Here is a 12408-nt window from a genome sequence, read left to right as displayed (position 1 = left end):
GAGGAAACTTGGAGGAATACTGGCCTCAGTTATTCATACCAATGTGGTTATGTACTTAGAGAGGACAGGAATTCTTTCTGCCCTAATGTCAGGCACAAATACGTGTGCATCAATCAGTCTCAACACTGGTGACCAGGAGAGTGGAGAGGATGAGACTTCACGGGCAGCCCAAGCACAGTCCCCACCCACCACTTCCCCCCCACCCCCCTACCCCCAAAAAAGGCTTGAGAGCAAAGTCTTGGTTCTCTCTTAGTAGACTGGATAGTTAACGTTTATATAAAGCACAAAAACTGAGGGGAGAAAAGCGTTTTCTGTGCAACTCCTCTTTGTTGCCCCAAGTCTATGATGTGCTAAGATTAAAAAAAAAAAAAAACAACTGTGGGAAAAGTTGCTATTCCTTGCAAAAGATGGTGCCTACATCTGAGAATGTTGAGGTTCGGGCTGAGCTTCTCTTCACATTTCCGAGTGTGGATGTGTTTTATGGGGTGGAAACCACCAGTTCAAGAGTGTGTGTGTGTGTATGTGTCTGGGGAGGTGTTAGTAGGAGCAGGAAATCCCCACTTCTTGAGGGGAAGGTGTCTTGAAGAAAATGAGAAATGACCAAGGAATCCGCAAGTTAGTGGGGGAAAGAGGTGAGGTCCTTACGCCGCAGGCAGGTGAGGAAATGAGAAATGAGACGAGGAATTCCTTCAGGGGAGAGGTTGTGATTCAGGCTTCTCTGGTTGGACAAGACCAACCACTACGAAGGGTGCAGCGGCCCAGAGCTAAAAGCCAGTGGTGCAGAATTGTACCCAAGGGGGGCGCTCTGTGTGCGAGGGTGGCGGCCATGGCCGGGGGAGGCGTTCCCCGCCCCCGAAACCTGTGTCGTGAGATTTATCTTGGTCTGAGTCTGCTCTGAAAAGGAATCTCTAAAGCCTTCAGAAGGTAGAAAAGAGGTAGTCCTGACTCTTGGAGGTCAACATTGAAAATGAAAAAGAAAACTGACATCTGATCAAAAAAAGTAAAGGGGGGCGGGGGGGGGGGGAGAGCTGGAGTTGAGGGGAGAAATGCCCCTCTCGGTAGCCCTGCTGCCTGGGTTTGGGACTCCAACAACCCAACCCCCTCTCCCCTCCTTCCCCCTCATCATGCCCTGGTAGTCTGGCCACCCTCTCCCGGAGACTGCTGGGTCTTGATCTGTGCTCGCCTGAGTCCTTGAAAGGCGTCCCTCACCCCCACCCAGCATCCTTCAACAGTATTTTAAATTGCAGGTTTATCCTGCTGTTGAAAGGAGTGGACGAGCCTCTCCGCTCATTTTGCCCTGGGGACGATGGGGGAAGCTGGGGGTGGCATCAGAGGAGAATAAGGTCGGTGGCAAAGCAGGAAGGCATGATGTGAATTCTCCGTGGTGTCTGCACCCCGCAGCACCTTGTGGCTGCTGCTCCGGGGCGCAGACCCCTTGGTGAGGATGAGCTGTGTGGAAGGGGAGACAGACGGGGCTTTTTTCCTGATTTTCCTGTTTTTTTCGCCAGCTGTGGGTTGTGCCTCCAGACTCGAATTTAAGCCATTATAATAACAGGATCTAGCTTACCTGCACTCTCCAAATTACCCTTATTCCACCGGCCTCACACAAAGATGGAAATAGACACCGCATTGTGCTTCTGTTTAGCTCTCCCTAATAATAGCTAATGTGCAGGCTATAATGCACACTGCAAATATAAAATGTTATGTCAATGCTAAGTTGTAATAATAATAATCCTGCAAAAATGTAGCAGAAGGAATTTCCGTGAGCAATTTGAGGAAGATTGCTGCTTCCGCGGTGATACAGGTGTGACTGAGAAACAGATCGATTACAGTTTGTTGGGACCGTAGGAGGCTGTCTAGCAGGAGCCTGGCCGGGCAGCGGGGCCAAGATGCCCTTCAGCTCTGTGTCTGGACACTGGGAGGCACCGACATGGCAGCAGCCCAAGGACCCCAGGCCTTCCTTCCCCTGGTCAGCTGAGGGCAGGCCCAGGCCTTGTCTTGGGCTTTCTTTGGCTTGTTCAGAGGACATCTTGGGGACGGGACTCGGTGGGAAGAGAGGTTTTTCCATCTCCTTTACTGTAACTGAAGGCACATGACAGAGCAACCACACAGGTGAGGTCAGAGAGTTGGGGGAGGGGGAGGCATATATATATATTATATATATATTATATAAATATATATAATATATATAATATATATAATATATAATATATAACATATATAATATATAATAATATATAATATATTTTTATATATATATATAAATATATATATATAAATATTTTATAAATATATATTTATATATTATTATAATATATATTATAATATATAATATATAAATATATAATATATATTAATATATAAATATATAATATATATTAATATATTATATATAATATATATAATATATAAATATATATTATATATAATTTTTAAATAAATATATATATATATTTTAATGTTTATTTATTCTTGAGAGCGAGGCAGAGTGTGAGTGGAGGAGGGGCAGAGAGAGAGGGAGACACAGAATCTGAAGCAGGCTCCAGGCTCCGAGCTGTCAGCACAGAGCCTGACGCGGGGCTCGAACTCACGGACTGCGAGATCACGACCTGAGCTGAAGTCAGACACCCAAAAACCAACTGAGCCACCCAGGCACCCCTGGACACAGCTGTCCCAATGGAGCCTTATTAACCAACTGCGGCTCAGGAGCTCGGCAGTTCGTGACTATCAGTGTGGCCATTTCAGAGGAGAGAGACACGGGGGGCAGAAGGAGGATCCCTAAGTGGTCTGAGTCAGGCGTCAAGACTGTCCAAAGGGGGGGCGCCTGGGTGGCTCAGTCGGTTAAGCGTCCGACTTCAGCTCAGGTCACGATCTCGCGGTCTGCGAGTTTGAGCCCCGCGTCAGGCTCTGGGCTGATGGCTCAGAGCCTGGAGCCTGCTTCGGATTCTGTGTCTCCCTCTCTCTCTGCCCCTCCCCCGTTCATGCTGTGTCTCTCTCTGTCTCAAAAATAAATAAACGTTAAAAAAATTAAAAAAAAAAAAAAAAAAAGACTGTCCAAAGGGGGCCAGACGGGTCCTTCCCTCTGGATCATTCCCAAGATTCTCCTGCAGAAGAGACTTGTGTGTCTGTGTTAAAATAGGGCCTCAAGCAGAACGCTCCCCAAACAGTGCCACAAGTGGAAGCCGTTTTCTGTTTTAGCAACAAATTTGCCACTCTCATGGTGTCCTTGGTTCCTTCTCTCTCCGGCTGCAGCACTTACCTGCGCCCAGGCTACCCCAATGGCATTATGTCGAGGACAGGAGGTAAACTGGGTGGAAAGCCTGCGCCTCCAACCCCTGCATCTCTCAAACCCAGCTCCATCACCTGTAAAATAAAAGCTGTGATCATACTCACTATATCGTGTTTTTGGATGCTGCAAGGAGATCGTGCAAGTCACATGCCTCGCACAGTGCCTGGCATGTTAGAAATTGTTAGCTGTTACCACCACTATTCTTATTGCTGGTTTTTATTTGGGGGAAATGGGGAAGGGTGAACTCTCGCCCTCACTCCGAAAAGAAGCGCTCAGGGCATTGGGATGTGGCCGGGGCAGGACTGCCCTCAAAGGTGCAGGGCATGGAGCTTCCTCCAGAAGGATTTGTCCAAACAAGCCAATCGTAGCCCCAATTCAGGAACCAGGTGACAGAACGAGCGATGGTCTGAGCAGCATTTCTCAGAGCGTGCTCGCGGCCCCGTCAGCACCACCGCCACCTGAGAACCTGGACGGAAGCCGTTACTGGGGGAAATACTGGCTTACAGGAACACCAGCTAGTTTATAAATAAGGCCCACATTTTCAGGGGCTTCCCAGTGACAAGAAAAAGCTTATTCTTTTTTTTTTCATTTTTGTATGTATTTGTTTATCTTGAGAGAGCGCGCGCGCATACGTGGAGGGGAAGCAGGGAGAGAGGGAAAGAGAGAATCCCTAGCAGGCTCCACACCATCAGCACAGAGCCCGACGCGGGGCTTGAACTTACAAACTGTGAGATCGTGACCTGAGCTGAGATCGAGAGTCGGACGCTTAACCGACTGACCACCCGGGCGCCCTCGAAAAGTTTATTCTTGAGCACAAAAGAGTCCCTAAGCAGACACTGTCGGTCTCTGGGCACCTTTCCTGTGTGTGGTGAGTCAGAGACCCAGGCCCATTCCAGCAGCGGGAAGAGACATTATTCAGAAGACACCCCTCGCTCCCTCATGCCCCGCTGGTGAGCACCAGCCTCTGGGACAGTCACCTGTCAGGAACAATGCTGCACTGAGCAAAGAAAAGCGTGAGTTTGGGTGCACCGCATGCTGTCTCTGCCACAGAAGGGCAACCCCCCTCCCCACCCCCCCCCCTCCCCGCCAGGCAGCCTGCAAGGAGAGGCTTGGGGAGAGGCAGATGGGGCCTGGCCAGTAGCTAAGTCACTAGCCCAGGGGGGCTGGAAGGTGACCGATACCGTGGGGGTGTCTTCCAGGCCTTGGACCTCTCCATATCATCCCGTGTTCTGACTCTGTCAGCACAGCCGCCCGTCTGGGCAGCAGCTGATGAATCCTTGAGAAGGGCTTCTTGTGTGGGGGAAAGAAACACACAGTTCAGCAGCCCTCTCCTGGCATTCCACGTCTGCGTCTGGCAGAACAGAGGGAGAATGTTAAACGCGGAGTTCCCCAAAGACACAAAGATGAACAGTTCTTGAGACATCCAGATATTGTTAGGAATAATATGTTAAAGTGTTTTGTTAATTTAGTTACATCTTGCCTGAGCAGGAAAAAAGATATTAACATACTGTCAGCTTACCGGGACATAACCCAAAATAACTTACGTTCTTCATATAGGGCTAATTATTTTTCTGAGGCCGGCTCCGGCTGGTAAGAGAGAGATTTCAAGGCTTTCCCCAGATTATTTACTTAAAGGAGTTAAGCCTGCCACTCTCTGTTCCCATGGAAACACAGTAAGTAATACAGGAGACAGGAAGAGGTCACTTTGGCCATAATTAATATAAAGAATAATGGTTTGTATGGAATCTCGTAAAGGGTAAAGCAAGCTGCTGTAATCCCTTTAAACCTCCTTTTCAGCGGTACAATTTAATCTTTGGATCAATTTCCCTACACTGACGTCACTTCGGTAATTTTAGTAGTCTAGTGCTAATTTTTGAAATGTAATTTAATCTTGGTTGGCAAAGTTTTTCTTCTGTTGCTGTTTCATTTTTGATCCAATCAGAAAATCGCGGGAACAATTTTTCTAGGGTCGGAACAACTGCACTGCCCTTCCCCTTTGGATGCCCCATCTTCTCAATAATCTGGTTGGTTGTGAGTGAATTACTGATAATCCGGAGGCACCAATAGATTCAGGTGCCACTAGAATCACCAAAGGAAGATTTCATTGGATTCAGAAGAGTAGTTTACATTTGAAGGCTCATTGTATTCTTTTTGTGTTAATTATTGCAAATGGGCAATCCACAGGTGGTGGCTCTTAGCTAAATATTCCATTTATCAGAACATAGTACACTCCTCAGGGAATCTTACAAAAAGACACACACCGTAGGTTATTTTTAGTCCTTACGCTTATTTGAATAGTGAATCTGTTATGCAGTCTCTCAAGGGTAAATTTTATCATGGAAGCTTGATTACACATTTTTCAAGACTGTTTCATTTAATACAGTGTCCTGGAAAGAGCTAAAGAGTAAAGACCAAGGGAGAGAAATGAAAGAATGGAACTTGGTCAAGTTTCTGAATTTTTAATATCCTGAAAAAATGATATTAAGCTAGGAATTATCAGGACTTTGTTTCTTTCCGGGCTCAAGGAACATAATGTTCCCAGAAGCCTCGTGTGAGGGGTGCATTCAGGGCTGCCCATGACACTTAACAATGTTTACAAACAGGTGGCCTGAAGTTAAGTGGAGTCAATATACAATTTCTCACCCTGTAGAAATAACCACTTTGCTGCCACATGAGTAACCATTTTTTTTTTTGCAACTATCAAGCTTGAAATCATTTAATCAGGAATGTAAATTAGTTATATGCCTCAGTTATAAAAACGTTGATGGGATTGGCTATGGTATTGATTTGGGGTGGAGGGAGGAGAGTTACAGCTGCTTTTTAAAAAAAAATTATATATATATATATATATATATATATATATATATATATACATATACATATATACATATATATATACATATACATATATACATATATATGTGTATATATATACATATACGTATACGTATATGTATATGTATATGTATATAATGATATCACATTCCTATTCCAGAAATGCAAACAGCATTGTCTCTTCCTTGGCAAGAATAGTGGCCACTCGGCTCAGCCAAGAATAACTGTCAGCACTGCCGTTACACAGGCTTCTAAGAGAGCCCGTGAAATAATGGATGGTGCACTCTGCTATATGTATTTATGTTCAGATAATTTATTTAAATAATGTTGCTGGCACATGCTTTATAACTGCTTGCATTTTGCTACACAGATTTCAGCGTATCTTGCAGACTATGCAATTCATTTGGAAAATGTAATTTCCATCCCTGCATACTAATCGATTTCTTCACAAACACCTGCTATCAGTTATGATAATAAAAATGCCACTCTAAATTGAAAAAGGGCCAAATAGAGCTTCCTAAGGAAATGACTTAAGTGTCTTTGAATGCTACTAAATGTAGTAATGTGCTTATGTGGTGCCAACATTTTTTTCATCATTTGCATTTTCTGTAATTTTGCCCTATTACAGCATCCCTCTCAAATGATGCCTCATAACCATTTCCTTGCGGATTGGTAAACTGAGTTGTCAGGAGTTGGTGCCATGGGGTGTGGACAAGATCTGGAGTTGGGCAGTGTGATGTTAGAAAACAGTAGCTCATGCTCCTGGCTATACCCTGGGTCGTTTCCGATTTTATGAGTAAGTCCCCGGAAACTGTAAAATTGGCTGCTCCTTGGTTTTGCACACACATAGACACCAAATAAAATTTCCTTCATTCATTCCCTGCAGCCTCTAGTTCATTCCACGCACCAGTGCCAAACTAATCTTACTAAATCACCAATTCCGTTGTGTCCTTCCGCTGCCCGGGCACCTGGCATGGTTCTCCATCAGCTGCCCCACTTGAATCTCACTCTCTAGCCTGACTTCTGAGTTCCATCCCCTCTCATCCCGTGACACAGCCCGCCTTTCCCTCACTGCCTCCAGACCAACATGTGCCTTTTTGGTCAAGCTTCCCTCCTTCCTGCCCCAAGTGGTCTCCCTTAAATTCTCTTCCCTGAACTTTTGCTTATGCTCTTGCCCTGTCCAGACTCAGACATCCTTCCCCAGTTCTTGAGCCTTCCAGGCCCTCTTTTATCATTCTGGTCCGCATCTTCCTTTCTCTTCTCTGAGCCCCAACAGGATGAATTCCCTCGACACTAAGTTGCTCATTTATTTGTTCATTCAACGAGCATTCATCAAATGCCTACTATAGGCCAGCGGTCAGGCTGTTCTCTCTTCCCTTGAACGTATTTGTTTCTTTTCAAATGTATCAGTTTCTCTGATCTTCTAAGCTGCCTGAGAGAAGACATATTCTGGCTCCTCCTTCTGTGCTCCAGGATGCCCAGGCAGGCCTGGGCACAGAGTATGTATGCAGTAACTGCGTGTTGACTAATTGATCCCTAATGGTTTGAGGTAGGGAATTTTCTGGTTAATTGCATGTTCTATTTGATTAGTATTTCCATGTGTACTATACATAATCATTTTGCAAAGCAGAATACTATAAACCACTCAACTATAAAACTATTATTAACATAATTTGAGGTTTGATATTTGAGGAGAGAATTCACTGGGGTCTCAGAGCACTTCTGTAAAGATCTATTATCTGCATACTGTAATGTGAAGGTAGAACATCCAAGAGGCTGACCCCCAGTGGTCTCTGATTGGCACTGGTTGGGGGAGGGGGTGGAAATGAGCACGTACTGAGAACCTGCTGGCCAATAGGCCTCACGTCATGCCCTTACAAACCGGAAGTCACTTCTTTGAAGAAGTTTCTGATAAGTTTTGAAATTTCTCCTTCTCTTTTCTCTTGCTTACAAGAATAGAGAATGCATTTTCTGTGGGAGGGGGAAGAAAGTGTGGGCAACTGGTGGGAGAGTGGAGAGGGAGAGAAGTCGCGAGGGGTTTCAAATGGTCTGATGAGAACTAAACGCATCTGGACAGGCAAAAAGCCCAGCGACTTGAGGACTAGGTTTGAAGACTGTTTACGATACTTCCTTTGTGGGGCGAGACAAGTTCTCTAGCTTCTCTGTGCCTCATTTTTGTCCTCTGTAAAGAATGGGATTAAGAGCAGCACCTACATTCTAGGCCTGAGGGGGGATGAAGTGATGAATCCGTGCGAATCGTCAGGTCCGGTGTCGCTCACGTGCTGGGTGCTCAGTCGGCGGTTAGTATCAGGGGAGAGACCCCAGGCGGGAAGCTGGAAACCATCCCGTGTTGCTTTGTGCCACCCACTCTTCTGTTTTCAGTCTCTGCCGTTTCTGTAACGGTCTGGGTTTCTCGGTAGGATGGAGACGTGAGTAAGATCCGAATCCACACATGGAGAGTTTTCGGTTTCGGGAAGGAGTGTCACGGCCTTGCAGGGAAGCAGGGTTTTAATCTGTTGGTGAAACATATGGAGCCAGCCTACCGTCCTGATAAGGAGGGGGCGAGCCATCTGTGCAATTTGTCCCAGCGGCCGTGCGGGGGGGAATGACGTCCGTGTCGATCCCTCTGTCCCCTGGGATGTGGCTGCAGGCCTCAACCTGTGGAAAGGCTGATTCGGTGAAAGAAAGTGGCCCCCGTGCTGTCCCCACCTAGCAGCACATTCCCGCTTGCGAGAGGGTGCCTCGGACTGGGGGAGAGGCCAAGAGGCCAGCACTGGGGAGGAGTGACTCCTGGGCCCACAAGAAGCATGCCTCCATCAGACAGGACAAATGCAATCGATAAAAATTCCCAAAGAAGTGATGCTCACCAGCCGGGAATCAAAGAGCCCCGGGGCCAGGCATTTAGGGTTTGTTTCTGAGCTGGTGGGAACGGTAAGAATTTGGGTGAGAGACGCCCCATCCCGCGAAAGCCCCCCCGCCGCCCCGGTCTAAGCAGGAAGGTGACGGACCTGAACTTGTTCTGTGTGTTTGCCTTCCAGCCCTGGCTGCTCAGGCCTATGCTCTGAAAGAGGAGAACGACAGTCTGCGCTGGCAGCTGGACGCCTACAGGAACGAAGTGGAGCTGCTGAAACAGGAAAAAGAGCAGCTTTTCCGAACGGAGGACAATGTCACCAAGGACCAGCAGCTTCAGTTCCTGCAACAGACCATGCAGGGCATGCAGCAGGTACCTGGGCCCAGACTTTTCTTTTTTTTCCGCGAGGGCAAGGGGTGCGTGCGTTCCGCGGATGTGAGACGGGAGCCATTTGCCGGGAAAGGTGAAGGAGAACAAAGGACAAGCGCCAAGCTAGCAAGGAAAGGAAAGTGTCGGTGACTGCAGAAGGGCAGAGTCTGCAGAAAAAAAATCAGGCTAGAGAAGAACACCCGCGAGGCAGGGAGCTAAGGAAGAGAATCTAGGAGGTCAAAAGGTTTGTAGGGAGAGGTGAGCCTCGTGGAAAATGGTCAGAAAATCCTCGTGGATCACGACGCAAGGGTTTTAGCATCTGAGGACATTTCTTTATGGTTATTGATTTATTTTGAAAGAGCGAGAGCATGCACGCCTGTGGATGAGCGGGAGAGGGGCAGAGAGAGAGAGAGAGAGGGAGGGAGCGAGAGGATCCCAGCAGGCTCGGTGCTGTCCATGCAGAGCCCCACACGGGGCTCGAACTCAGGAGCCGTGAGGTCATGACCTGCGTGGAAATCAAGACTTGGACCCTTAACCATCTGGGCCACCCAGGCGCCCCACCACCTGAGAACTTTTAAGTTAAAAGCACGCCAACAGATTTCCAGAAGCATGGTGAGCTTGTTTTCAAGCTCGGTGTACGTGTAAACTCTGGGTTGGTTTCACTTCTTTTGGATCATCCTTAGGGTCTAGTCAGGTTTCATGAACACAGTGTACATACTTAAGACACGTTTGTTGCTGGAAAAGATGAAGTTCCAGAATGGGGGGTATGGGCAACTTCAAAAACAGGCTGGTATCTATGCCTTTTCGAAGGGTGCCAGACCTCAGCCTCATGCACTGAAGTTAAAGATGTGTCTGTGGGAACTGTCAGGAAGAGACAGGAGCTGTGGGGCGTTGGAGGAAGGAGAAGGAACTTGGACTGCTGGGATGAGGACTTGAGGGGAGGGGAGGCCTCAGCGGTCGGGAAATAGAACCAAAGACTCATAGCTGGATTGATATCTGAAAGCATCACTTAACGGCGTTTGAGCCTTCGAGTGACCTTGTAATGATACAGCGTAAATTGTCATCACACATGGTATTTTATATCACCCCTCTGAACGTACAAACCTAACCACTCTTTTCTGGGGGAAAAAAAAGTGTTTTTATTTAAACAAGGGGAATGGAAATAGAATGATGGGACACTAAAACGTAGAGTACGTAGAATATTGTTTTAATGCCCCTATCCATATGGACTGCTCTCCAAGCTCAGGAGCATGGATTGCCTACAAAAGTGTCTTAATGATTAGAGGTAACTGCTACAGAAACATTAGCCAAGCAGGGAAAAATAATTGAGAGGAAAGGATTATAAAAAAAAAAAAAAAAAGATGTACAGATTGGGATATAAGCAAGTTAATGACCAACTCACAGAAATTATGTCTTAAATATCTCCTGCCATTTTAAAGCGATTTTTGAGTCTTGGCTTTGAGTCCTAACTGGTTGGTGTTCACAGTGTGTGTTAGACAAATCACTGCGATTCAGAGGTCAGAGCCAGCCAGGAAAATGTCATTACAGTTGCCGCTCAGGTCCCCGCACTTGGAAATTGGTGTAACAGCTGCTGTGCGAGGCTCCCGGGGTTGTCCATATGCCCCAACATGGGCTGTGTGTCGGCGCCCCTGCCGGGAGGAGAGTCTGTCTGTCAATTTCCCCAAAGACCATGAGGCCAGGCCTAGGCCACAGTTACCATCTCATGCCTCATGCAATGGGCCCACTTTTCCTCCAGTAAAGATTATCCCAGTTGCTTGAAAAGTTGATGGAATTGGGGACGCCTAGGTGGCTCAGTCGGTTAAGTGTCCAACTTCAGCCCAGGTCATGATCTCATGGTCAATGGGTTAAAGTCCTGCATCAGGCTCTGTTCTGATAGCTCAGAGCCTGGAGCCTGCTTCTGATCCTCTCTCTCTCTCTCTCTCTCTCTCTCTCTCTCTCTCTCTCTCTGTCTTTCTCTCTGCCTCTTTCCCACTCATGCTCTCTCTCTCAAAAATAAATAAACATTAATTTTTTTTTTTAAGTTGATGGAATGGTTAAGGCAATCAGAGATTCAAATATGAAGGAAATCTGAGGAGGTAAGGGTGAGCTTGGCCATCGGGGAGAAGGATGCCCGGGAGTCAGCATCAGGGACTGTGAAGCTGCAGCCCCTTGAGAGAGGTGTTTGGTTATTGTGGCTTCTCATACATTTGCAGAATTTCCTTGTCAGTAGGAAATGTACTTTAAAATAGTTTTGTTTTGTGGGATTTGGTTTTGGTTTTGGTATGATTTCCAGACATTTTTTTTTAATTTTTTAATGTTTATTGAGAGAGAGAGAGAGAGAGAGAGAGAGAGAAGAACAAGTGGGGGAGGGGAAGAGAGAGGGGGAGAGAGAGAGAGAATCCCAAGCAGGCTTTGTACTGTCAAGCCCAACGTGGGGCTTGAACTCACAAACGCAAGAACACCATCTGAACTGAACCCAGGAGTTGGATGCTTAACCGACTGAGCCACCCAGGTGCCCCAAATAGCAGAAATGTATTGTCTCATGGTTCTAGAGGTTAGAAGTGCAAGATCAAGGTGTCAGCAGGAGTGGTTCCTTCTGAGGGCTGTGAGGGACAACCTATTCCAGAACTTCCCCAAACTTCTGGTGGTTTCCCTACTATCCTTGGTGTTCCGTGCCTCACAGAAGCATCACCCTAATCTCTGCCTTCATCTTCACATAGCATCCTCCCTGTGTGTATCAGTGTCCAAATTTCTGCTTTTGATAATGATACAATTTGTATAGGACTGAGGGGCCCATGCTATTCCACTATGACCTCGTCTTAACGAGTCATACCTCTAATGACTCTGTTTCCAAATACCATTTTCTGAGGTACAGGGGGCTAAGATTTCAACATATAAATTTTGAATGGAAACAATTCAATCATTAATAGACACATGGTAGCTATATTATATATATATATATATATACACACACACACATATACGTACGTATATATATATATACGTGTATATATATACACACGTACGTATACGTATACGTACGTGTATATATATACACACGTAC

At 46.4% G+C, this 12408-nt stretch overlaps 1 protein-coding gene across 10 annotated transcripts in view; it reads left to right on the top strand.

Annotated features, from left to right (window-relative positions):
• ENOX1 (ecto-NOX disulfide-thiol exchanger 1) overlaps positions 1-12408 on the top strand; it is a 579844-nt gene that overhangs the window by 454104 nt on the left and 113332 nt on the right. For all 10 annotated transcript variants that reach the window (XM_058684407.1, XM_058684417.1, XM_058684361.1 and 7 more), the window contains one exon: positions 9163-9347. In XM_058684407.1, the coding sequence (XP_058540390.1) occupies positions 9163-9347 (185 nt within the window). The remainder of the gene's footprint in view (positions 1-9162; positions 9348-12408) is intronic.

Source organism: Neofelis nebulosa, chromosome 1 (genome assembly GCF_028018385.1).
Source record: "Neofelis nebulosa isolate mNeoNeb1 chromosome 1, mNeoNeb1.pri, whole genome shotgun sequence".
In the NCBI taxonomy this organism is placed as follows: Eukaryota; Metazoa; Chordata; class Mammalia; order Carnivora; family Felidae; genus Neofelis; species Neofelis nebulosa.
This window is presented reverse-complemented; position numbering and strand designations above follow the sequence as displayed.